The 26,579-nt window shown below is 39.7% G+C and overlaps 1 protein-coding gene across 1 annotated transcript in view; it reads right to left on the bottom strand.

The window, feature by feature from the left end:
• Positions 1 to 26,579, bottom strand: part of fat2 (FAT atypical cadherin 2) — an 88,753-nt gene that overhangs the window by 42,471 nt on the left and 19,703 nt on the right. The window contains exons 4-13 of the mRNA XM_067518133.1: positions 23,505 to 23,563; positions 22,767 to 23,078; positions 20,849 to 21,056; positions 11,061 to 11,200; positions 10,630 to 10,692; positions 9,790 to 10,002; positions 9,120 to 9,330; positions 3,823 to 7,490; positions 2,745 to 3,141; positions 371 to 570 (exon numbers count right to left, since the gene is read on the bottom strand). Of these exons, the coding sequence (XP_067374234.1) occupies positions 371 to 570; positions 2,745 to 3,141; positions 3,823 to 7,490; positions 9,120 to 9,330; positions 9,790 to 10,002; positions 10,630 to 10,692; positions 11,061 to 11,200; positions 20,849 to 21,056; positions 22,767 to 23,078; positions 23,505 to 23,563 (5,471 nt within the window). The remainder of the gene's footprint in view (positions 1 to 370; positions 571 to 2,744; positions 3,142 to 3,822; positions 7,491 to 9,119; positions 9,331 to 9,789; positions 10,003 to 10,629; positions 10,693 to 11,060; positions 11,201 to 20,848; positions 21,057 to 22,766; positions 23,079 to 23,504; positions 23,564 to 26,579) is intronic.

The following is a 26,579-nucleotide window of genomic DNA, read 5'->3' as shown; positions in this document are numbered from 1 at the left end:
CGTTGCATGGGTGGATGCCTGGGTCTTTTTTTCTAATTAACAAGTATTTGGAATGTTTATCCTCCCCTTAAAAAAATTGTACTGATATGTTTTTGTTGTGTCCAGGAGCTACAGAATAAGAAATTAACAGAACTGTGGGTCTGATCTGTTGCAGCTGGGGTGATGTGCATGTAAATAAACGAGGGCTTTTATACTTTGCAAGCTATTTTCTTCCAATTATGTTCAACAGAATTCAAATAAACTAATTTAGAGATTATTGTACTTCTTAAGTGTGACTGATGCTCTGTAGTTTAACAAGTTGACTTTTGGCAGATAAATAAGAGTGATGACCTGATAAGGGAAAGAGTGGGGGGAAAATAAACTCGCTCACCTGTTCACACAGTGGAGTGTTGTCATTGATGTCCAGCACGTGGACGTCCACAGTAACTGGAGCCTCAAATTTCCCATCGGTGGCAGTGACTTTCAGCCTGTATCTGTCTTTCTTCTCCCGGTCCAGACGTTCCTTCACAATCAAACCCCACACGCCCTCGTCCTCCTGGATGATGGCAAACTGGCCCAAAGGGTCCCCATCTGCAATCGTAAACAGCTAAGTTATTAATTACTATACTGAAAAACTTAGCTCAGTTGGTAAACCACGAACCAGGAGGTGAGTGGTTTGACTCCTGGTCCATTCCTGGCTACATGCTGAAGTATCATTGGGCAAGAGACTGAACCCAAAGTCCAGAGTCACTCCTAGGAGGTCAGGTGTGAATGGATAAACAAATAAAGTAGCAACATTCTAAAACATTTTGGATAAAAGCACAGTGGACACAGGGACATTAGGATCTCTGGAGATGGACTTGTAGCCTTGAGATTGTCCATGTTCTTCCACAATTTTTTCTCTCAAATCCACAATCCTGCCTCTTTCCACATCTTTCTTTTCTCCATGCTCAGTATGACACACAACACAACGTTTCTCCATTTTAACTGGTTGCAAGTGTGATTACTATATTGCCCACAGCTGTTACTTGCCACAGGTGTCTAAATACAAATTACAGGAGCATCACATGCTTGAATTCTGAATGAATTTATAGCATGTTTGACTTTTCTTCTGTGGTTTTTTGTGTTGTTCTAGTGCAAACACAAACAATAAGCACTTGAATAGCAAAACATTTGCAATTGGAAGAATTTTCTGAGACAAGCATTTTCTGACAGAATTGCAAGGGTGCCAATATTTTTGGCCATATTTTATTGTTTCTTTAGCTTTAAGACCTATATTGGAGAAGACTAGTCACGACAGCAACGACAGCTTCTACCTTAACAAAGAAACTGTTTCAATTCATAGTTGTCATAAGTTACCAGAGAGGTCTTGTGACTAATGTTGGTTTTTTTTACAGCTGTGACAATATACTAATTGAATTCTACATAAACAGCTCACAGCAAAATAAGAAATAGGTTTACATTTAATTTAAATTCATGTAAACAAACTTCGTTAAAGTCTACTTCTGGGGAGAAATGTCTGCATGATGGAGTCATGAAACTTTTTTGTTAAAGCTAATGTTAGAAAATCTTCCCAAAGTATTATATACCCCCCCCCCCCAAAGAATTTTACTCTTCACAATGAGGAAAAGCTTTGCACCCTCATTTAGATAATTAGTAAAATATTTTTAAAACGTTTCAACCTCAAAAAAAAACACCTCGTTTGGTGCATACACGCAAAGGTACTTTTGTTTTAAAACAGAAAAAATTAAATAAAAAAGCAATCAAGATGTGAACAAGCTGTAGGAAAATTATCTTCTCTTTCTATTGAAGTGTCTTGCTATTTAATAAATATCATGCAAGATAACTTAATTCAATGTAGAAATGAGAATTAGATTAAAAATCTGGTCAAATAAATAAATAAATTAATTAAAATGAACATACATGTTTGCAGTACAGCAGCACAGTTCCATTTTTTATTGGTGTTTTCATGCATTACAAAATCAATGTATTGAATGTTTGGCTTTACTACTATCGAAGAAATATTAGGGGTTTTACTCACACATGTTTTTTTTTTTAAATAATTCTACCATTAATTATGTCCTAAACTTTGGATATATTTTTTACTTTCAACAATATTCTAAAAAGAATTTAAAATCTGGTTGTGAGAAGAAGCTCTGCCGTTAACATTTTCAGGTAAGTCCATCTACAACAATCATAAAAGGTGGCAGGCTTCTGTTTTTGTGTCTCTTTGACAAGTTGCTGTGAGCATCAGCCAAAATACTACCTTTTATAAATAATTCAAATGGAAGGCTTTACTCATTACACTTTCTAAAATACAATGTTGTGACAGCAATCTAATTCAGAACTGTCTGACTTTAACTGTCTGGAGGAAACTCGAGGATTTGCATTAATTTCAGGCTTTGTTTTTGTTGTTAGCTGCAGGGCATCCAGTTGGTGTTGTTGTTTTGTTCTCTTGTCAACCAGCTCTTTTTTGTAAATAATCTGTGCTTGAATAAAATATCATGACACAGTTGAGGGCGATTAACAGAGATTTCATTTTCCGCATTAATGTCTGGATAAACCCTACAGAGCAGCAAATCTTCAATGGGTTATTAATTTGGCTGATAACATACGCACACGCTTGTATATTACAGCTGAGAATACAAATGGACACACACTGTTGTGCATACACACACATACACTTGAGCTGTTTCTCTGTATGATTTGCACACATTCCTAAACAAACACTCACAGGCTCAAGTCTACACACTGGACACACTAACCTGTGATGTAACAAGTTACTAGGCGGTTCTCCAGGGACACATCAGCATCTGTGGTTGTCATGGAGATGATAACTTCCCCCGGATTGCTGTCCTCCACCACCGAGCCGCGGTACACATCGTCTGAGAACTTTGGTGGGTTGTCGTTCTCATCCGTCACAGTCACCTCCACCAGGACGCTGGATGACAGCTTGACGTTACCACCGTGGTCGGTGGCGACCACCTTAAACCTGTAGATCCTGGTCGTCTCACAGTCCGTCTCCTGTAAGGTGGTGATCCAGCCATTCGTGCCATCGATGGAGAACACGTTGGTGATGTCCGTTGTGGTGTTGTCTGGTAGTGACTCCAAGCTGTACGTTACAAGTCCGTTGCCATCTGTGTCTGGGTCGTTAGCTGTCACCTGCGGGTGTATTTAAAACTTCAGTATTTTAAAGACATAAACATTTTCTTTTTTCTTGGGAGATGGACATTGTTCCAGTAAGTGTTTGAGATAGCAAAGACCAAGCTGTGCCAGCCAAGAACTAACCATGCAATGTCTACAAGGTGGGATGAATGAGCAAACTTTGTTTTAGCCTCGTCACACCAATCACTAGCTTAAATTATTAACAGTGATCTGATCAAGTTGTTTTGGTCAAAATCTTAAGTCCTATAACATTGGGATCAGCTTGGCACGTCTCTGTAAATGAGCTGACTGCATTTCGTTAAGTATTTCTAGTTGTTTGTCAAGTGAAGTTAAACTACATTAAAAACAGGCTCCTACTGTAACTCTCCCAAACTCTAAAATGACAAACTAATAGTGTCTGTGTTGCGTAATGTTTTTTTTTTTTTTAACCACAGCCAACGCCTTATTTTCTGTACCTACAAGTACTACATTCATGATACAGCATTAAATATGAATTGTGAAGATGTGGATTTGTTTGCAGGCATCTTCATTGTGGTGTTAAAGTAAGCTCAATGTGTCATAAATCTACATGTATTAGGAGTATTAAGAGTATCTAAGAGTATTAGAGGGCCAGTGTAACAGTGTGCTTTAAAAGGTCTATGTTTTACAAATCTTGACAATCAGTAATGAACATCTCACCTGAATAACAGTGGTTCCAGGAGCCATGTTCTCAGCCAGGAAGGCTCTGTAAGGGTTTGCATCAAACACCGGTTGATTATCGTTCACATCTTGGACCTGGATGCTGACAGACACCAACGATGCAACGTCCGTCCCGTTGTGGCTCCCCTGAGCAATCACATCAATCTGGTACCATTTGGTCTTTTCGTGATCAATGGTCTTCTGCAAAAGCAAAGTTCCACTTTCTTTGTCCAGTGTGAACACTTTGTCTTTGTTGCTTTCGACTGTGTTTCCATTCACCAGACTGTAAATAAGAGGCGTGTCGGACTCAGCCCTCACTGAGCCGATTTCCGTCCCTATGGGAATGTCTTCAGCAGCTGAGAAGGAATAAAGAGGCTCTGAAAATTTTGGAAGTGGAACCTCAGGGGGAACCACTTTGACCTGAACAGGTACTGTGGAGTTGTAGAAAGGAAGGCTACCATCACGAGCTTTAACTTTGAAGTTGAAGATTTTGTTCTCCATGCCAACAAGACTCTCTTTGACGCTTACAACTCCAGTGAAAGGATTAATCTCAATGATGTCTTCAGTCACATCTTCGGCTTCATCCACAGTGTAAGTGACATCTGCATTTTTACCATCATCTGCATCATAAGCCATGATTTGAATGACAGGGGAACCTTTGTTTACAGTTGACTGGATTGAAACCTGGTATTCCGATGCTTTAAACTGAGGTACGTTGTCGTTCTCATCTGTGAGAATAATCTTGACCGTGCAAAAAGCCACTTTTCCACCTCCGTCTTTTGCCATCACTTTGATGGCTATGACTCTCTGGGAGGGGTTTTCTCTGTCCAGAGGTTGTGTCGTAACAATCTGCCCGTCATCATCAATGGCAAATTTATCATTTGCCAGTTTGTTAATGATGGTGTAGTCAACACTTCCATATGGTCCATCATCAGGGTCGATAGCTGCTAGTCGGATCACACGAGTTCCTGCTTCTGCATTTTCAGCCAGCTCTGCTTCGTAGATACTCTGCTTGAAGTGCGGGCTATGCCTGTTGCTGCTAATCATGTCTATGTTGACAGGTGCGGTTTTCTGAAACACTCCGTCAGACACCGCCACTGTGAGGTTATAGTAAGGATCCAGATTCCTTTTGCAAACATTTGAAAAAGAGATGATTCCTGACGATTCATTTATATTAAAGTAGCGCCCTTCGTTCCCCGAAAGGATTTTGTACTTGAGGTCATCCAGGTCATCAACATCAGGATCAGAAGCTTGGATTTTGATGACTATGTGGCCACACTTTGCCATTTCATCCAGGGCGGATTCATACTGGGAGCTGACAAAGTCTGGTGGGTTGTCGTTGACATCTGTAACATTTACAAAGACGTGAGCTTCGCTACTAAGAGAGACAGTGCCATTGTCAGTGGCTTTAATTTTCAAATTAAATTGCTTTGTGTTTTCATAGTCCAACACTTGTTTTGTGACAATAAATCCACTCTGAGGGTCAATCTCAAAGAAATCTGTTTCATTTCCTTCTGTTTTTACCATCTTGAAGGTCAAATCTTTATTTCTGCCAGAGTCCTTATCAGAGGCAGATACTTGTATCACTGAAGTGCCAATTGGAAGCTCCTCAGCAATGCTCACGCTGTATGAGAGCTTCGAAAAAACTGGTGCATTATCGTTCACATCCTCCACTTCTACTTCAATCAAGGCCTCTGAGAAAGCTCCAGTTACAGAATCTGTGGCTCGAACTGTCAACACATGCATGGTTTGGCTCTCGTAATCCAGAGGGTTCGAGACTGTCAGTACACCAGTTTTAAAATCAATGTGAAAGTTCTTTGACGCATTTTCTTCTTCGAGGTTGTAGATGAGCCGATAGCCTTCTGGATTCCTGGCCTGGACGTGTAAGATTGTGGTGAATGGGGGGACATTTTCGGGCACTTTCAGTGGATACAGCAGAGTCTGAAAAACTGGGTTGGTTCGATTTCTTACTTGAATGCTCAGCTGTGCTACAGCACTGTGACTGGGCTCTCCCTCATCTGTAGCCACGACTGTCAACACATACTTATTCAGGGCCTCAAAATCAAGAGGCCTCTGAAGGGACACATCGCCTACATCAGGATCAATTCTGAAGAGGCCATAATCGTCTTCCAGTGAATACATGATAGATCCATTTTCTCCCAAATCTCTGTCAATGGCAGTTGCTTGATACAAAACATCTCCTGGCTCAGACTCTTCAGATATCATCATCGAAAAAGGCAAGTTTAAAAACTGTGGAAAGTTGTCATTGACATCATCTATAAACACCTTGACTTGGGTTGTAGCTGTTCTACGAGGTGTTCTCATGTCTTCAACCTTCACCACTACATCATAAACATCTTGTTCCTCTCGGTCAAAAGGGAAACCTGTTGTTTCAAGCACACCTGACGTCTGGGAAACTGCAAACTTCCCCATTGGGTTTATAACAGAATATAAAAGAGGCTCATTTAAATAGCAACCCGTGGCTTTTAGGGCCACCAAAGTTTTGACTGTTTTTAAATTTTCGATGACGCTTGCGGAGTAAAAGTTCTGCTCAAACCCAAGAGAGCTTGCTGTAAGGTTTGTCACATTTACAATGACTGTAGCTGAATCTTTGTAGAGGCCATCAGATGCTCTGACAACCAGTTCATAAAACGGTTTAAATTCAGACACATTGCTCACAGAGATGACTCCAGTGTTTGGGTGAATTGAAAAGGCATTGTAGAAATTACCCTCACTGATGCTGTATGACACTGTTGAGTCTGCATCGTGGGCCATAACATGCACAATCTCTGTATCCCTGACAACTGGGAAGATGATAGATGACTTGTACACTGGCATGGTGAACTGTGGTGGGCAGTCGTTTAGGTCCAGGACACGAACTGTGACCTTGGCAGGCTCTGCTGCATACAGCGATGGGTCCCCTGAGTCCTTCACCTGCACACTGAAGTGATACTCAGCCTTGGTTTCAAAGTCAACTGGTGAAATTAAAGAGATAGTGCCCATACTTGGGTCTATCTTGAAGACTTTCTGGGCCTCTGGATCAAGTATCTGATACACCAACAGAGAATTTGCATGTTTGTCTGCATCTAAAGCCTGGATGACCAGAGGGGTGTGTGTTTCTCCCATCATCATGCTGTTTATATGAGCTGACTCACTTATTTGCCCAAAGTACTCCCTCTGCTGAAATACAGGAGCATTGTCATTCTCATCAATAACATAGATATACACAACAGTCTTGGACAAAGCTCCAGCTGTGGTGGAGGCTGTAACTTTGAGCTTGTAGGAGGCACAGTTCTCAAAATCAAGGTGCCGTTGGTTTGTAATTAATCCAGTAAATGGGTCAATGTAAAATGTCCCATTGGGATTGCCACTTTCTATCCCATAAGAAACTGCTGCTGGGCTGGAAGCTGAGACAGTGACCACTGGTGTTCCAACAGTGCTTAATTCACTGATTTCTGTCAAGTACTCTTCTGAAGGGAAGGTAGGTGGGGTTAGATCTGAGATGCGGATGTGGACATGGACAGAGCAGAGGTCACTGCGCTGAGGGAAACCCTGATCAGTGGCCTTCACTATCAGGTGAAACTGGTCCTGGGGCTGGAGGTCCAGAGGTTTAGACACTGTGATAGAGCCCAGGTCTGGATCTATAGCGAAGATGTTGTCAATATTTCCTGCAGAGAGAAAGGAAATACGGTGTTAGACAAACAAGAACAAATTGCTATTAATTGTATTATTTCTATATGGTTACACCATAGACATTTTTTACAGAAAACAACCCCAGAGGCCAAATTCAAGCCAATTGCAAAGGTCAACATCAAGCAGGCAGGTGAAACATTGAACACCATAACCAAGTGGCTGGCATAGTGTACCCAAACATGTGTGCTGAGGACGGGCTGGAAGCTGGATTTTTCAAATATCTAAATGGGACACACCTCCAAAGGTGGTTGAGAATGAGAGAGCTAAGATCCTCTGGGACTTCCAGATACACATTGACAAACTGGTAATGGCCGACCAACCCAAAATAGTAGTTGTGGACAAACAGAAGAACAAGGCTGTGTGGTTCAAGGAACAACGTCTGGGATTTGTGTCCAGAAGTGTGCATTCCTAGGAACACTTATGATACTGCGCAGGTCCCTCAAGCTGGTAGAGGACCTGAGCTTAAATGATGGATGGATGGATAGATATTCACATACAGCAGTTTTCATTCATTTAATTTTACTATGGAAACAGGTGCACAAAACGTTTTACTATTGTTATTCAGTCATTTAGTTGTAAAGTATTAAAGGTTCTCAAAAGTGAGAATTCACCATTGTTCTTGGCATTACAGTAAGTCAAATGTTTTCAGGTTTTGACTTGGTTGGTTTAGTTTGATAAAGTCACAATTTCTTATGTTTTAAACATATATTCAACATGTTATTATAGAGCTTTGGACAAATTAGTTAGTCTTCATTATTAAATTACAATAAATAAAGATGGCTTCAAAACCTAATAATACAACAGAAATCATTGAAATTAGTCAGAAGGGCAAGCATCACTCAAAACCTGTGGCAAGTACTGCTGAAGAAGTCTTAACAGGAGCTTTGTACATTTAGAAAGGTTCTGGAGCAAATTTCTACTAAAAACTTTGACATGCAGCCACGAGAAACCAAACTTAACCACCAACCTTGGGGTTCGTGGATGACTTTCCCTTCATTTACTTCACCTTAATAGCCATTTCTTTTTACTGGTTTTAAAAAGGTAAAATGCCTTACAGACTGAAACTGAGAAAGTATGAGTTATTAGAATGCTTATCCTTTTCTATATTAAATACACTGAGCTCACATAATGTGTTCCAATGCAGGAGTTAGGGTCATGTGTCAAGCTCTGCATTTCCCCCCACTGCTTTCATCATACATGGTCAGCAATATCTCCTGAATTAATCTTTTGCAGAGAATGCAAGTTGTGTGGCCAAGCTGTTCCACAAATGTGCTAAAGGTCAAGGTGTTTTAGCATAACGTGGGATCTGAGATGCAAGCACAAAGGCAACAAACCAAAGTTTAAGTTTGTTATCTCTAACAGGACAATCATGCAATGGCATTAACTGAGAAACATTTAGCAGGTTATCAGGAATCCCGCTTCGGTGGAGCCGGGAACCTGACATTCTAAGACGATCGCTGTGTGGGGCGGCTTTGGGTGGCTAAAAATAGAAAGTGCTAGGAGTTCCCAGGTGTGAATGTGTGTGTGTAACTAAATAAATGTGGAAAAAGAGTAAAAGGGAGCAGGCGGAAATAAAAGATGAAAATGACCATCCTGCTGCTCACCAGAGTGCATAGAGTAGCTGATTTCAGCATTGCTGCCTACATCCTTGTCCAGGGCCTTGACCCGGATGACCTCAGAACCCATGGGAGCCAGGTTGGAGATGATGGCCTCATAGCGGGGGCTGAGAAAGACCGGGGAGTGGTCATTGTAGTCCTCCACGTGGACCACCACCTTCACAAAGTTTCTCTTCACTGGGATCTCCTGGTCACGCACCTGAGGAGGAGCAAGGACATTTTAAAGTGTTTTAGCTACTGGATGTTTAAAAATCTGTTAGCTCAACAATAAATGCCAAGGAAAAATTAAAAGGGTAAATAACACAATGAGTTTTGCATCAAACTGACATATTGATACATAGTATCTTTTAACAATGTCACAGCTTTTCTTTGTATGTCTTTGTGCCATGGCTCTTAAATCTTTCATACACAACACACTTTATGCAACAATTTAACTGTAACATGCACAAGTTCTAAAGTGGAAATTTAATGACAACTGTACTAACTAGTGTAACTGTACTACTCTAATAAGAATGAGTAGCTGCAGATCTACTAAAAGAACTCTTTGCAAATACTATACAGTTGGACACAAAAATATATACAGCATTGACATAAGTATACATTAGTACTTGTAAAATCTCTATTCTACCAGATTCTACTGAGCTAACTGTGTCATTACCATAACGATGAGTGTATGAACAGAGATCATCTCATAATCCAGCTCCTCCGTCATCACCAGGACTCCACTCTTTGGGTCCAGATGGAAGAACCTGATGCTGTCTGGGTGGAGGCTGCTGTGGATGGAGTACACCAGCTTACTGTTTATGTCTGCATCATGAGCGCTGATCTGTAGGATGTCTTTCCATGGGGAGGTATCCTCTGGAACTCTCACCTTCACACACAGGAAAACAATAGTTTTTCAGGGTAATGAAAAGTACAAGTTCACGTGTGACACTGAGCTGTTAAGTGCCGACGCCTCAATTTGTTTTTATTCATCAAGGTCTCGGATTAAGGATAAACTTTATGACATTGTTCTGTTTAGGTTTAAAGTACACCTTTAAAAATATTTACAAGATATAACTAAATTTTGCTGACTCCTGCACAAACTCCCAATAACCAGAGATATATAGAGAGTGTCTAATGGGCTCTTTTGTTAGAGTCCGGTCAAGCGCAGAGCTACTGCAGGAAGCACATAAGATAGCAACACAGTGTGCACAGTATAAGAACAACAGCCTTTTGTAATACAAATACATGACGCATGTCACTTAGGCCTATGAAGTATTTTTAAAACCTTGAATGCATGATTGTGTCAAAACTTACACTCTGACAAACAGCAGACTGGTTGCAGTAATTATGCAAATAACACACAGTTTTAGATTCAGTTTGTCTTATGGTTCCTTAGGACAAAATTACTCCCAACCCACTTAGAAATCACAGAAAGATGCTAATGATAACTTACCCATAAGCTCTGCTTTTTCTATTCAATTAAAACCCTACTGAGTCCCCCCTTGACTCTCACCTCGTACAGCGGCTTCAGGAAAACAGGATGATGCTCATTCATGTCCAACACGCGGATGTAGGCCTGTGGATTGGAGATGTAATAAACAGGGGTTGAGAGAAACGAAATGGCTGCTCAGCATGAACAACGTTAATTATGGAAGACAGCGCTTCAGAGCTGCTTTGCACACAGGTATTTATCTGCTGCTGCCTGCGGGATTTTACGATTAGATTCTTAACCAAAATGTAAAAAAATGAATAAATAAATAGAAACAAGCTCATGAATTTGCATGATGTTTTTATTTATGCTGCTGGTGCTACTCATTAAGCACAGTGACTAAGGTTTGTTCTTGTTTAACTAAAATATGGTGGAAAAGGCCAGTTTGTTGCTTTGTTTAGGTTAATGCTAGACAACTGACCTTAGTAAGGAAATCATGAGTCTTTGTTTCTCACCTGCGTGGTGGCACTATGGTGGCCGTCGGTGACCCGTATCGTCAGGTTGTAGTTGGCATGTCGAGCTGCGTCGAGCCGGCGGGCAATTGAGACGGTTCCGATGTTCCTCTGGATGTCAAAGTCCTTTTCTTCATCTCCACCTCAGAGAGAGAAAGAGAGAGAGACACAGGTGAGGAAAGAAGACAGGTAAATACAGAGACATGTATTCCATCAGCTGTTGATGCTACAGTATGTGGGGTTATGGATCAGGCTGTGTGCAGCGGTCAGAGATAATATCTCCGATGATGAATAAGGCTCTGCAGTCTGAGTCTGACTGATTACAGAAATGATGCAACTTGACATCGTCCTCCAGCTTCTGAAGAATTGAACTGATTTCCCTGCGGGGGGCCTTATGATTAATGATCCACTTTCTAACTTTGAAACACCCAAACACGTTTAAAATCAGTCCCAGGTGGAACAGGGTTATACGGATGATGCGTTTTAAATTATTTCTATGATTACATGCTCTAACTTCTAAAAGTGTCATCATTGAACTGTAAATACTCACAGGTTACTGTTGTTTAGCACATGCTGTCATCTATTATGAACCAGCTTGAAGTGAAACCTGTCGAGCCATTGTTTGAAGCTGGCTTGAATTTATGACCTGACTTTTGAAAATGTGTTTGAGCAAAGTGTGTGTTGTTAAAGTTTTAACGTTTTTGAATTAGAGCAACCAAAAAAAGGAAAGAAACAGGGAGAGAAAATAGATTTTCTTTGCTTCAAAAGGATTCCATCCATCACAGCAAGACATTTTGATTGCCACTTATTAACAGAGTGAACTGAGAATCCCACTGAGACATCTAGACCCCCCACAACCGCAGAAACAGTTTGTGTTTACCTGCCGTTTATTACAAAAGTTCATGTTTACTGTTTCTACTTCCTGTCCTTCTGCCAAAAAAGGTCACGATTGGGGTAGGGGTGAATGAAAAAGGAATTAAGTTGTTGCATTTGTTCCATTTACAGGCGCCACAAGAGGAGGCAGTACAGCAGATAACTCTTGTATTACAGCAACACACGAGGTTGTTTAAAGGTACTGAGCTCACATGAAATATGACAGCATATAACATGCATAACATGACCCAGGAAATAAGGTTCCAATAACAGATTAATGTGTTTTAAGGCTTCTTAGATCCCAGAACACTCACGGTTTATAATACTCAGACTTTCCATAGCACCGCACAGGTTTCTAATATTCAGACAAGCAGGTTGTGAAATTCTATCACATTATGAGTTATCCCTCATGTTGCTCTTACTTCCTTTTTCCCTGTTAAGTGGAGTTTCTCCTTATCCGATCTAAAGGCCTTGAGACAGGCCAAAATATCTGTGTCCACTGGTAAACTGCTGATTGACTGGATCTGATGGCTGTTGGGGTAAATGAAGTGTAATGTTATCATTTTGTAGCAAACAGTTTATTACCAATGTCCAAGGTGTAAAATGCCATGTGGCAATGTTTAGATAACCAGGCCCAGCCTCACTAGTTCTTGGGCTTACGAAAAGGTTCCACCCACCAAGCAGTGACTTTATATTTTTTTTAGGTAGCACCGTGGTCCTAAAATTAAAGTTGAACTCTGGTTCCTCTGCTGCATCACAACCAACAAAAGTTCCTACTTTGACAGAGGTAAATTTCAGATAGTGTGTTATAGAGAAGTGTTGAGTCGCTTTATACTGTTGTGCTTGAAGCTGTTTTGTTAAACTGTCTTAATTATTTAAGTGTTTCAGGAGTAGAAAATGCATTTAATGTGCACGTTAGGCCTTCAGGGTATTCCTCCAAATCTCCAAATGATCTGTATTCTGGCTTTGAAAAGATGTTCTGTTCTTGTTGCTGCGAATAAATTAAAAACACCAGGTGTTCAAAGGTGGATTTGCTTTTTGTATATGCATCACTGTTCAGCTTTAACTTTTATCCTGATTTATCTGATTATTTACAGACTGCAAATATAACTGTTTATCTTCTTCCCTTTGTTACAAACCACCTAATGTTGAAACATACTGTGCTTTAAATCCGCACTAACACCCACTCAATCTGTCCATCTGTTTCACTTTCTCGCCTCCTTTATCCTCTTCTGTTCTTTCTTGCTTTAGCTCGTTTCATCCTGCAGTCCTTTGATTTTACTTGCATCATGTCTTTTCCCTCTGTCTCCTCCTCTCTCTCTCTCAGCAGGTTGTATGTACATGGGTGAGAAAGGTAAACCTCATGCTTGCTCAGCCAGATGGTGTTTATTAAGATGTCCACCTTGCAAAGGGCTGAACACACACAGATACATTTCCAAAATGTGATGGTCGAGGCTGCATTCTGTTGTCCCTTCATTTAAATTTAAATCAGCCTTTTGAATTTATGTGGAAGAAGTGTAGAATAAAACATTGGCAAACTTCTCCAGACATCTAATCGTTTTTCCCCGTTTTACATTATACAAAAATGTAAGTACACATGCTGATCAATGCCTAATTAGGCCATTCAGAAGTACATTTCTTGAATAACTGAGTTGTAACGATGCGTAACTGTCACATCGTCTGCTCTGTTTAACAGATTTAGATTTCCAAGTAAGAAACACAACATCACTCACTCATCACTCAACATCAAACCTTTCATAGAGAGAAGAAAAAAAAAAAAAGGTTGAATCAGATGCTGGATCGTCCAAAGTGTGTTTCCTCAGCACAGATAGAGGAAGATGTACTGTAAAAGCAATTTTTCACTTTACTGATAGTCTGTAGTAAGACACAAAATCCCTGCCAAGGTTGGACATTAAATTCTGGGGCGAGTCATGCAAAAAAAAAAAATACAATTCCTTTTTTAATTCTACTGCTTTAACAAGTGTGTTTCAGTGTACAACAATTGTCATGTTACTCAGAGGGAAAATATGCGAGAGTTTTAATGTCATTATCTCTTTATCCATCATCTAGATGTTTATCTGTATCAGGGCCAAAAAGGCAACAAAGCACACAGAGTGGGCTCAATGCCATCAGTCATTTAACCATTAAATTAGGAAATTTTTGACCTTCTCTCACCACATGTTTATAGAAAGATGGTGCCAGTGTATGCTTGCTTTAGACATTCTAAATATTAATGCTTGATGGTGTACGACCGTCATATGCTTCAACATTTTCAGCCAGGAACTTAGTGGAGTATAAGCATGATGGTCAGGAAACCTTGCCTGCTTTGTTAAAGGAGATACCTGCTCGCCTTTGCTGCGCTTCAGTGCTACCTTCGCGGAGGAAACGCCATCGTCAGGGTAAATGCAGCGGTAGGCTGGTGAAGCTGAAGAACTGCGTGGCACATTTTAATCTGTATTCATGTAGCAAGCCATCACTATTCTTAACTTATTCCAGGTTTGAACTGGACCTATTTGAACTGGGTCGCTCTCAACATGCGCTGTGATCCATCGTCCACCCAAATACAATAAGGACTTTCTAAATGAATTTCCTGAACTGTTGTCTAAAATTATGCTTAAGTATGATACAGTCCTTATTGCTGGACATTTTAATGTACATGTGTGCCGTCCAAACAAAACAATAACTAAGGACTTTTCAAGCCTTATTGTCTTCCTGCCCTGTAAAACCTTTATAAAATCCTTCAATTGGATATATAATTTTTTTGTTGAGTTGGAGAGAGAAAGAAAGTTCAAAGGAAAACAGCATTTTTGAGATTGTCCAGTCTGGCTTTAAATCTCTTCACACCACTGAGTCTGTCCTGCTGAGGATTTTTTACGACATCCAACTAGCTACAGATGCTGGGGACTGTGTGGTCTTGGTGCTACTGGATCTATCTGCTGCCTTTGACAGAGTGGATCGAAACATTTTGATTTCTTAATTACAGCAATGGGTAAGCATCAGTGGCACTGCTCTGGAGTGGTTTAGGTCACACTTGGCAGTGAGAACATTTTGTGTACAAATTGATAATGTCCAGTCCTTTTCTGCTCCTCTCTTGTACGGTGTCCCACAGGGCTAAATTCTTGGGCCTCTGCTTTATTCTCTTTATCTGCGCTCCGTTGGCTCCATTCTCAGAAAGCACAATTGTCCTTTCCACTATTATTTAACTTTTTAATTAAAAAATAGGATATTGTCTTTGGTCAAAGTACCAGTAGTGGGTCCTCCTTTGTAGACCCGTGCCCTTTTAAACAATTTGTTAAACCTAGTGTCCCAAATTTGGGTGTTAAGGTGGATAGTGGTTTTAGCTTGGATGGGAAGGTTAGTGCAGTTGTAAAATCCAGCTTCTTTCACTTGAGAAAATTGGCAAAAGTTAAATCATATTTGTCAAAAAAGCATTTTGAGACTTCATGCTTTATTTACAACTCAGCCGGATTACTGCAATTCTCTGTATTTTGGTTTCCAGTCCCGTCTTCATCTGGTACAAATTGCAGCTGCACATTTGTTAACCGGAACACGTAAGAGAAAGCACATTGCCCCGGTTTTAGCCTTGATGCACTCGCCGCCTGTTCATCTTAAGAGTTCATTTTAAAATGTCAAAAAAGGGGGGTCAAATAAATAGAAGGCAAAGCTTTATATACAACAGTAACCATTAACCGGAGCAACCTTTAAATCCCCCGAAGCAATATATTAACTGACTTAATGTCATCTTAAAGGCACAAGTGGGTGCAGCTGTGTACAGCTGAGCAGCTAAATAATAACAGGCAGGCTGACAGTCTCAATAAATACCTCAAGTATAAATTAAGTCTAGTATCTGTATCTACAGGGGACAGGGAGAAATAACTCAAACAAGTAATAAACTAAATAACTGATTTACTATGCTGGGACAACAGGGTGGATGTGGGGGCATGAAACAAACTTTATACAGGGGGAAGAGGTGAATCATGAGGAGGAGGTGTGCGAGGGGTGCTACATCAACTGAGAGGCTGGGGAAACTAAGGACCTTAGGATAACTGAACCAATTATCAAGAGCAGGAGTGAAAGATGTCGATATGGGAAAAAACAAACACAAAAATTACATCAAATAAAACTAGTAAAGAAAAATAACAAGGGGTGACCAGGAGTGTGTGAATGCTAATGGGAAGGTAAACCATTGTGTTGGAGGAGGAATTTAGCGGGAAAGATAGTTATCCAGGAGTGGAGGGTGAGAGGAAAGGCAAAACATCTGGACAACTGGCGTCCAGGAAGTGGAAGAAATCAGGCAGGTAAGTAATGAGGTAAGTGGTGAAGGCTCCGGGAATAAAGACAGGACATAAAAAAAAAAGAAATTAGACCTGACATTTAATTTTACCCTATCAAAAGTTTTTATCTTGGCTTTGGTCAGACTGAACTTCAGACAAAGATAGAAACTTGTGATCACCATCGGAATGTTGAAGATAAGACCTGGAGCAAAGTTCTGTGAAAAAGTGATGGGGCAAGTTCTGAGAACTTGTATGAGACAGACAGGTGACTATTTAATCAGCCTGGTAAAAAGTATCCCAAGACATGGTTGGCCGCATTAGACTTTTCTTGGACAGTTTGACATTTTGTACACAAACCTATCAAACAACCTGTACAAAAAAAATAATAGGTTGCAGTCAAGATCAGCCCTGACCCTTTCAAGTTTGGGCTGCTCAAATCTGCAAAGGATCAGATGGGAGGTTGGGTCATGTTTAAAGGTACAGTATGCAGCATTTCTTAAATATTTTCAATAGAAATATGCTCTGATCTTAACGTGGGTTAAGGAAAAGGACAGCAGATAGGTCTGATGCTGAGTCCCAAGCTAGCGCTAGCTTAGGCTACACGCTGTAGCTTTAATAAACCATATATATTTTTCTCAGCCACAGTCAAAAGACATGCATGGTCTACAGTCACATTAGACTGGAGACCCAATCTCTCACCCCAGCTGGGATAGTCACCAGCCCCTATGACCCTAAACAGAACAACCAGTTAAATATAGTGGCTGGATTGGTGGATATTTATCTGAATCTCGAGCAGTAGCTCCAGATGTTTCCGGCTCGTGACCCTTTAAAACAATCTAAATTTAACTCACAAACCTCTCATCAATGTTATCCACCAATCAGCTCCAACAATACATCCAGCAGGTATGACTGTTAATGTCCTTGCGAGCAGGAGGCAGGAGGGGAAGATTTTATGCTGATCCTGATGGACAGGTTTCAGAACAGTGTGTCACAGTTCACTGTGTGTAGCTGAAACAACTTCACCTTAAATCACTTCATTTTGTCCTTTGCATATTCAGTGTTTCACACACATACAATATACTTGAGTGAGAGTATGTTTAGAACCACCCACCCATCTGTTAAAAACACATAGGCCACCTACTTTTGATCATTTTTTGTATAACTGAGGTCTACGGCACAGACAAACAAGATAATTGAGGCTGGAAACTGATTCCCAACACATCGTTGTTGGTGTTAGTGTTTGTATGAGGATTGCTGAAAATATGACTAAAGTTATCTTTCTGAAAACTGTAAATCAAACCTGTACACGTAGGTGAAAGATGTCTTATATTTTTAATTTAAGTAGTTTTCATTTGTGCTGGAATCAGACCCAGGGAAGCCTGACCTCATCCTCTCAGAGCAGATGCTGAAGCCTTCCCTGCAGGGGACAAAAACCCCATCCTCCAGCAGAGAGCCACGGTCTCAGACCTGCAGGTGCTGACCCTCACCTCAACATAACACACTTTGCAGGGACACGCTCCAGTGCACAGATCACAGCCCAGAAAAACTGGAAGGACACTACAACCGTCAAGAGCAGGCCCCACTTGCTCTCTGATATCCTGCCACGGATTTTGTGTTGCTACTTGGCTCTGAACGCAGCGTGTTGTTTTTGTATAGAAATACCGAAGGGATGTGAACTATTTTGACAGCAAAGAGAAGAATTCATTTATCTCCTTAAACTATCTCACGCACAGAGAGTTGATAGGCATCTTGGGTTCTGCTGCTGTAGAGGAGGAAGGCAAAGTAATGCAATCAATTCCTGATCATATCAGCATGAGAAAAGATTCCTGTGAAACAGCAGCCCTCATGTACCAATGCGGGGATGTGAGGGTCACTGATACATGACTGTGGGGATGATTTTTGGCCCTGGATCTATGGGCATGTCCCCCTGCCACATAGATCAAATGCTTTATCTTACATGCGCTCATGATTCTCTGTTGAAATGTGGAATAGTGGAAGCATTACGTTAGAAGAGAGGTTTGATGTGTTTATGCCAATATTTATTTAGGGTAAACATATCCCCTGAACATGTTCACTAACATTTACAAGTTTTGTTGCTTTCTATTTTATCAGTGGCTGAAGAAAATAGTTTTATCTGAATAGATATGGGCGCTCAGGGTGTTACTTTTTTAACATTAGCTCATGGGATCACATTTTCTGACCGATGCAGCGTGCAACATAATCACATCTTGAAAATATCATCTTGCTTCATTGCTAGGTTGACATTTTTTCATTTACCAGCTGCCACTGCCAATCCTAAAAAAACACACACACAAAAAATTTAAAATAAAACTTCAAAGACAACTGTGGCTTAAAGTATATAAAGTTGAAGAGCTGGACAGAGGCAATGGTCCCACATGTTCATGTTTGTAGCACAGACCTCATATCAAGTAAGTTTAAATACTATCTGTTGTAGGTACCAATGATAGGAACATTTACGCCTCAGGTACCATGAAGTGAATGTGTTTGCCTCCAATTATTTTTTGTTTTGCCTCCACCTAAAACTGTGACGTATTGATGTTGGACTGCGAAAGGGTCTATAAAGTGTCATTATTTAACTTGTATTTAAATAAAGCAAGCGCATACTGTCTCAGAACATGGATACATAACATACTTAAAAGATTTCTATTTTTTAGATAAAATAAGTTCTGTAGGAGACTAATTTGTCCTGTATATTGGTAGTAGCTAAAAGTAACTGTCTAATAACTGAAAGTGCTAGTTATCAGTAAATGTAGATAGAAGATTCACGCATGAACAACGGAAAACTTTTCTTAACTTTTTGCAGAAAGCTAGTCTGTATTCTTTCATGCTAAAATTATTTTGAACACTATATGCAACATATGCTAAAGGTGATACTGAACAGCAAATCTGTTCAGGATGACCGGGCCCTTTTGCTTCGTGACAGAATGTGAGACACAAATGTCACCAGACCCAACATCCGGCGTCAGTAGCTATGAGACAACTGAACCTCCAGGGATGCGGCAAGCGTCTGTTGCATTCTGCTGAGTTCTGGCACAGGTCGAGCTTGGCAGAGCAAAGTGAACAGGAGGAATTTCGGACTTTCTCTGCACATGCTGACCTGCTTGGTAGGGAAGTGCCTGGCAAACCCTGATGCGTTTTCCTTTGAGGCTTAAAGAGAACCAGACACAAACGCCTCAGGAGTTTGAGAGCTGATTTCCATTTTAACTGAAATTGACAAAAATATCTCCACGGCTTTATTTTCCACAACTTTCTATGTGAAAGTCTTTGTAATAATGCCGGAAACAGGGTGGAGGGAAAAAGGTGAAAGGTTGTTTGGAGAGGAGAGGAGGAAAAGGCCAGTGGGTCTTTCTGTGGTGATCTGGCAGGTGATGAGAGGAGGCACACTGCTGATTTATCCTCACAGAGAGAAAAAGACCTGCTGATGCTGCTGCCACCAAGAGCTTTTTTCTTCTCCTCCTCACCCAATTTCTTTGTTTTTATCAACCGGTCCAAGAACACTTAAGCTTTTGTTTTGGCAAGATTGCTTTTAACCAAACAACCCACCTACCGGTCTAAGCTCTAAGAATCTATTTAAAATATCTGCTAATCCTGTAGGGATTTTCACTTATCTCCTCTAAACCATGTACCAAAGAGAGGCCTGCACGGCTACTATGAACCTAATCATCAATTGACGGATTATAAATTATACATATTTTTAATCTGAACATATCACAAATTATTAACCTAAACAAAAGAAGAGAATATTTAAAGATTTGGCAGAATTAAGCCTCAGGAGAGACTTTTTTAACTGCTTACTGTCCACAGTGTTATCTTTGCATGAGGACTGGGTTTCCTAAAAGTCAGGTTACACTACGGATATCAGGTGAACTGTGTCAAAGTCAACAATCACACCCCACTTCTACTAAGTCTTTGCCCATGGAGAGTATGTCAAAATTGTGTCCTGTCTCGGATGTGAGGAGTCTTTTCTAAGGATTAAATGATCAACCCTTCAAACTGAAAACAAAGCGCTTTGTTCACTCTTCATTCAGCCATACATACACATCTTCAAAGCATTTCACTCCAGATTCTCAATCATTTTCTACTGCAAATGAAAAGTCACACAAGTTGTGACAAAGTGACAAAAACTATTCTGGGACGTTTTATAGGCAGCTTGAAGAAAAGTGTCTTTGAACAAAGAGACAAATAAAGACATCATCATAAACTATACAAATGCTGAACTTTCAAAATAGAAAATCAACAAGTACAATTCTTAAATTTATACTCATATTGTTTATCCCCAGTGTTGCAGGAATTTGCTGACCTTTACAAAAGTCGCTCAACATCGAAACAAACAGTGGAAGTGGAAGTGTTGCAAATGTCAAATATAACTTTTTAGGCTTGTCACACAGAAACAGAGAGACATAGATCTATGAGAAGTCAATATTTTATGATCATCAATCCTTTTGTCTCCTTTTAGAGATCATTACCCTCATCTGTAAAATGCTTGTTTTTCATCAGAACTTGAAGTATATTCCATTTTCTTCACCAAAGCTGCAAAGCAATTGGCTTCAGATCAATACTCAGTTCAATACCATAATCTAAAGATCACAGTGTGTGTGTGTGGGTGGGTTCATTTCCCCTCACCTATGATATCGAACCACCTCAGCCCATGTGTTTCCGTCATGATGATGCCCACCATGTGAGTGACAGGCTCAGTTTCCATGACAGCAAAGGTGAAATGGGGCTCTTCAAACGTGATTGGCTCAGCAGAGGGCTGTGGCCGGGCGACCCACTCAATGTCGAGCCTCGTCGTAGATGAGCGTGACGGCCTGCCCTGGTCTGTTGCTTTAATCTGGAAAACAAATTATATTTTAAGGAGGGTTTTTACTAAAACAGCATAGCTTAGTGTAAATGAAATGCACAGAATGGAATTTAGGTTAAGAAAGATCTTGTGTTTTGATTCAGCAGAATATTTTGAATAATACAATAAATAAAAAGTAGCCTGAACGGAAAAGTAGTAACTCTGTTTTTTTGGTTTGTTGTCAAAGTTAGATTGTTAATTTTCTGTAAATAGTTTTTTCTCCTTTTATGAATTTGTAACTGTCAGCTGCAAAGCAAGTCAAATATACAAGATCAAATTTCATCAGTGCACATAATCAACACGCTCTCATATATAATGTGTATTTTAATATATAACTAAATAGAAATTATCCAGTCTTTTGTGGCATTTATGTCTGAAAAAACGAACGAGGCTTTTCCTGCTTTTGTGCCATATTGTTTTTTGCTTTTTTTTTTTTTCAGTCACATTTTTGCAGATTTCCACCAATATAGGATTTTTTTTAAAGAAACAGATAATTAGATTTTATGCCACGAATACAAGCAGACTGATTAAATAAACATTATACACTATATTACTACTAAGATTGTTTTTGAAGCATCAACGTAATCACAGGGGCCAATAGTGTAACGAAAGCTGTGACTTAGGAGGAAGAGCTTATTCGGTTTCATCCCGAGCTCCTCCTGTTCCTATGTCGAGAAACTGAACACCAAGCTGCGTGTGTGTGTGTGTGTGTGTGTGTGTGTGTGTGTGTGTGTGTGTGTGTGTGTGTGTGTGTGTGTGAGAGTTAGTGAGAGTGACTGTGTAAGTGAGTGAGAGCGAGAGAATGTATGAATGAGACGATAAGGATATGGTTATGATAAAAAGGTGTGTTACTATGTAGTCTGTAGGATAAACTATTTTCATTTTAGCGTTTAAAAGTTGATAAAAGTCAATTCAACATATAAATGCAAATGCAAATATAAACAGATTTAAAACCTGACTCACTTTTTGAATTTTAGAACAGACTGATCATTTGTCTCATTTGTTTTGAAAAATGATTTACCACAATACATTTATTTTTCTTAATTAACAGTATGTTTCTTTTTTCGCGTCAGACATCATGAAAAGACTTCGAATAAACAGATCTCACCAACAAGGCCTCAGAATCAAAACTCAGATTTTTCTTGTTTATCTGAGCCACAGCCATTGTTGTCCAAAACTATGGAAAGTTTGTGTGAGTGACATGAAGATTGTTTTCATTCACTGCAACATACACAGACCTTATCAGCAGAAACCTGTGGGCCTGAGGCTGAGTGTCACAGACAGACTGAAGGTATTGAGAGACTGACTAATATATTAATGTTTTTATTTTTTCACAGGATTTACTGCCAGTAGGAAGAATATAAAAAAAAAACATCATTTTATATATTTTTCTAAAAGATTTTTCAAGATTTGCGAAATCCTACTGAGCCTTTCTGTAGCCTATATATTCTATTGTAATGCAGCGTGACGGCAAGGGTTGAATCTCTACTGGTCTGAGAGCAGGTTTTAGTAAAGTGCCTTTCAGGGAATTAAACTGGGTTAACATAGCCATAGCAGAGACAGTGGCCCAAATCTTAAGTCTCCATATCTTATCATTCATGCAGGTTTTTGCTCCAGAGCCAAAAACACTTTGTGCATTTATCAGATTTGGCAATGTTCAAGTAAAAAGTATGAAAATATAAAGCAGTTCTGGACACATACCGTCAGAATAGTATAGTTTCCAGGCCAAAAATCCCCGTGCGCTGTCACCACACCTGTCGCTGCATCAATCTCAAAATGCTCATCCTTGTTGTCTTGGAGGGTGTAGCTCAACATAGCATTTGACCCCTCATCGTCGTCACGGGCAACCATCCTGCAGACTTCCCGTTTGCCCGCCTCGTGGCGCTGTTCAAGCAGCTTAACGTGGAAAAGTTTGTCAGTGAATTTCGGCCGGTTGTCGTTGGCGTCCTTCACACTGATCACGACGGTGGCGGTGGAACGCAAAGGCGGAGATCCGTTATCAGAAACAATCACCTGAGAATCAATACAGACAGTTATTATCAGGATATTTATAAACATTTATATGATTTATGTTATTTGTAAAGCTATATGAATGAAAAAAATATTGACTGGCAGCCCTATTGAGAATTTTCTGGCTGTTTTTCATCTCAGTTCGGTGCCATATTTTGTGCATATTAGAAGTAAAATGTATCAAATTTTTAGCTTGTGAATAGCATGTGATTTTACATTTAGTTTCAAGGCTAATTTGTTGTCGTTAAGTAACTATTTTTAACACACACTGATGGTGATGCAATAGAGCTGGAATAAACAGCAGTGTATGTTTGTCTGTAAAACATGTACATATTGTTGGACGTCCTGAAGCATTAGAGGATGGGAGGATTTTCCTAGTTTCAGCTTCAGCCTGAAGTGAAGTGCACAAGTTGTTTATTAGAGTCTCACCTCGATAGTGTGCTCGGGTTTATCCTCTCGATCTAAGGCTGAGAGAGTGCTGATAACACCTGTGCACGCACACAAACAAAAACAAAAAGCATCGATGCTGTTAGTGTGTGAGAGTCTCAATCCCTGAAAGTGAAAAGTACACTTTAACAAACAGACAGCTGCTGCCTCTGTTATTGTAGCTGTGTGTATGTGTGTGTAGGAGAGAGACCACTCAACAAGCAACAGCTGACTACACTGCTGTGTGTTTGTGTATGTCCGCCTCACGATATAGGCTCCTGGAAGTATGCAGTATGTTTCAAAGAGGCGGTTTCAGATTGTCCTTTATTTCAATGGATATTGATCTGTTTATGAACTTAATTTTTCACCTACCTACTATATCACGTTGTTGTGTTTTTTTCCCCACTTGAACAGGACAAGAAGCATAACACTTTCTCCATTTCTTTAAAATAAGTTTCTAATTTCACAGATTTTGTAAATATCGTAGTATTTTTGCAAAATTCCATTAAAATATCCAACAGGTTACTAGAATATCTTTTATATACATTTTTAACCACATCTCAGGGTGTTTCTCATCAGTTATAACGATGAAATGTAGTTAAAAGCAGTACCTCTTTTGGGTATCTGCTCTTAGTATCTCCTCCAAATGAGAATGACTTTCAAAGCTCAAATACAGGACATATTTTAAAAAAATATGAAACAAAAAGCGCTGACTGAAACATCCACTGTAAACCAGATGTCACCATACATCAGCTGTATGCATACTTTATATTCAGTGTTTCAATAAGATACTTTTTAAAAATGCAGAATTAAACAAAACAAATAGAAAACTAGAAAAATAAACAAACTAATATCTGATATAAGAATACAAATGGTTAAAAAGTCAAAGCTATGATTCTCAATGTCACCTGTGCCCAGATAAACACATAATGTGGAGGAAGCTATTATGAGTAACTAATATCAGAGCCATTCAAAGATTCTTAATCACTGACAACCAACGCTACAAGTTTACTAGAACAGCACCTAACACAGCTGGTGTGTGTGTGTGTGTGTGTGTGTGTGTGTGTGTGTGTGTGGGGGGGGGGGGGGGGGCAAATTACTCAGTGGCACCAGATGGCTGACTGGCCGTTTGGTGAATCAGCTCTGGTGTCTGTGTATTTCTGAAAGAAGATATAAGTTATGTGGCTCAACAGGTTATTCAGACACATTCAACTGCTTAAAAGAGAACCGGGAACTTCTTCCCTCACTTTAAATATGACTGGGACAGTCAGTTTTGTCGAACAAGAGTCACAGTAAACAACTAAATGCAAAATAATTATTCTGACTAATCCCATTTACATATGCATATCAGAATTGTTTTGATGTATTTATTGTTCTTTGTTTTGTACTGTATGTTCTTAAGGCCTCCTGCTGGATTAGCTGACAAACCTGCTGTCTTTGGTTGGGTCATGCGTATTCAAATACATTTTTAAGTTGTCTTTAGAATTTTGTCCTGTTTGACGTAAAGCAGAGAATTGCATTGTATGTGCCGTGAGACAGCAAGCACACTTTGAGGAGGTGTGCAAAAACAGCTACACAGCGATCAAAGGGATAATCTACCTCATCTTCACTGGGCTTTGGCCCCAGTGTGGAAAAGCAACCACAACTCCCTCAAAAGGACTTTTACCTCACGGACGGTTCCTCGACTAGACTTGATGGGGGAAAAAAATGTATCTGGAACATGCAGTTGTTGGTTCGATCTCCGGCTCCTCCGGTCAAATGCCGAAGTGTCGTTTAGCAAAACACTTTAGTTGCTCCTGGTAAGCGTTGGCCAGCCCCCATCGGTGTGTGAGTACATGTGTGATGTGAGTGTGAATGGGTGAATGAGAAGCAGTATAAAGTGCCAAAGCCAATAGGTAGAAAGGCGCTATATAAGCGCAGAACATTTACATTACCAGTTTTACCTGATTTTTACCAGATTTTAAAAAACAGAACAGAATGTCTAAAAACAATTGACTATGTTTCTTACTGTAAAATGAAATGTTTTGTCTTTATGTTGAAACATCTTTTACACAGAGGTCACTATCCTAATCTCAACATTAATGGAAAACATTTCTTAAATCAAAATGTCTTCCTTTCTAATTATCCTGTGATTTCTGAAATCACAGTGACATTGGAAAATGCATGTTTAATGAAAGTTGAAAAAAAATCCTTTCAAATTTGCTGCAAACACTCCAGTGTTTTGTTAACCTGCACGTTCACTTTAACGTTTACCCTGCCCTCTCTTTTCCGTGGCTACAAGGCAATTTCCGTGTTGAGCTAATGCAAGTATCTTTTGACCTCATCTCATCTAATCTAAATAAATTAACTGAAGTGTTTTAAAGCAGCTATTAGCTCTAATAGGGACAGGAGAGACACACAGGCAGGGGAGGGCAGCTAATGTTGCTGACAGGATAATAACTGGGGTCAGGAATAAGTGTGTGTTTATCCTCTTTCACACCAAAGCAAGGACCTCGTTTTTACTGTTTGTGTTAAACAATTACAGATACTGCTGCTATGTGGTTTTTCTGAAAATTTGGTGGCATGGACAGGTTGAAAAGGCAAAAGCTAACTTCTAGCCCTCTCAGACATTTAATCCAACGTTTACCAAGTTTGCATTTAACTCGCAATGTTTATCTTTAAATGTAACTTTTAAAACTCAACCCTTTGCCATATTTTTTATTAAACACTTTCATTTGGCACTGATTATGCACTGTGCTTGTTTTTTATTGACTTAATTTACATATTTTTAAATTACATTTCATCAGTGGTCTTCTTATGTCTACACACCTAGTAATTGCTGTGTAAAGTAGATGTGAGTAAGTTTCTCCAGAACATAGTCATAAACCCAGTGGGCACAGTACAAGTCCACTTCCTTTCTAAGGTTGTTTTGTGATGCTGTGAAACATCCTAGTTCTTCCTGAATACATAGTTTACCCTCACTTCAAAGCAATTGTAACAGAAAATTAGTACAAAGTACATTCATTGTCATTTTTTATCATTTTGATGTGTTGTACATTAAATAAGTATTCATGTGTAATTTCTACTTTTACTTCTCTT

This window comes from Channa argus, chromosome 10 (genome assembly GCF_033026475.1).
Source record: "Channa argus isolate prfri chromosome 10, Channa argus male v1.0, whole genome shotgun sequence".
NCBI lineage: Eukaryota > Metazoa > Chordata > Actinopteri > Anabantiformes > Channidae > Channa > Channa argus.
The sequence above is the reverse complement of the archived record's forward strand: the minus strand, read 5'-3'. Positions and strand labels throughout refer to the sequence as shown.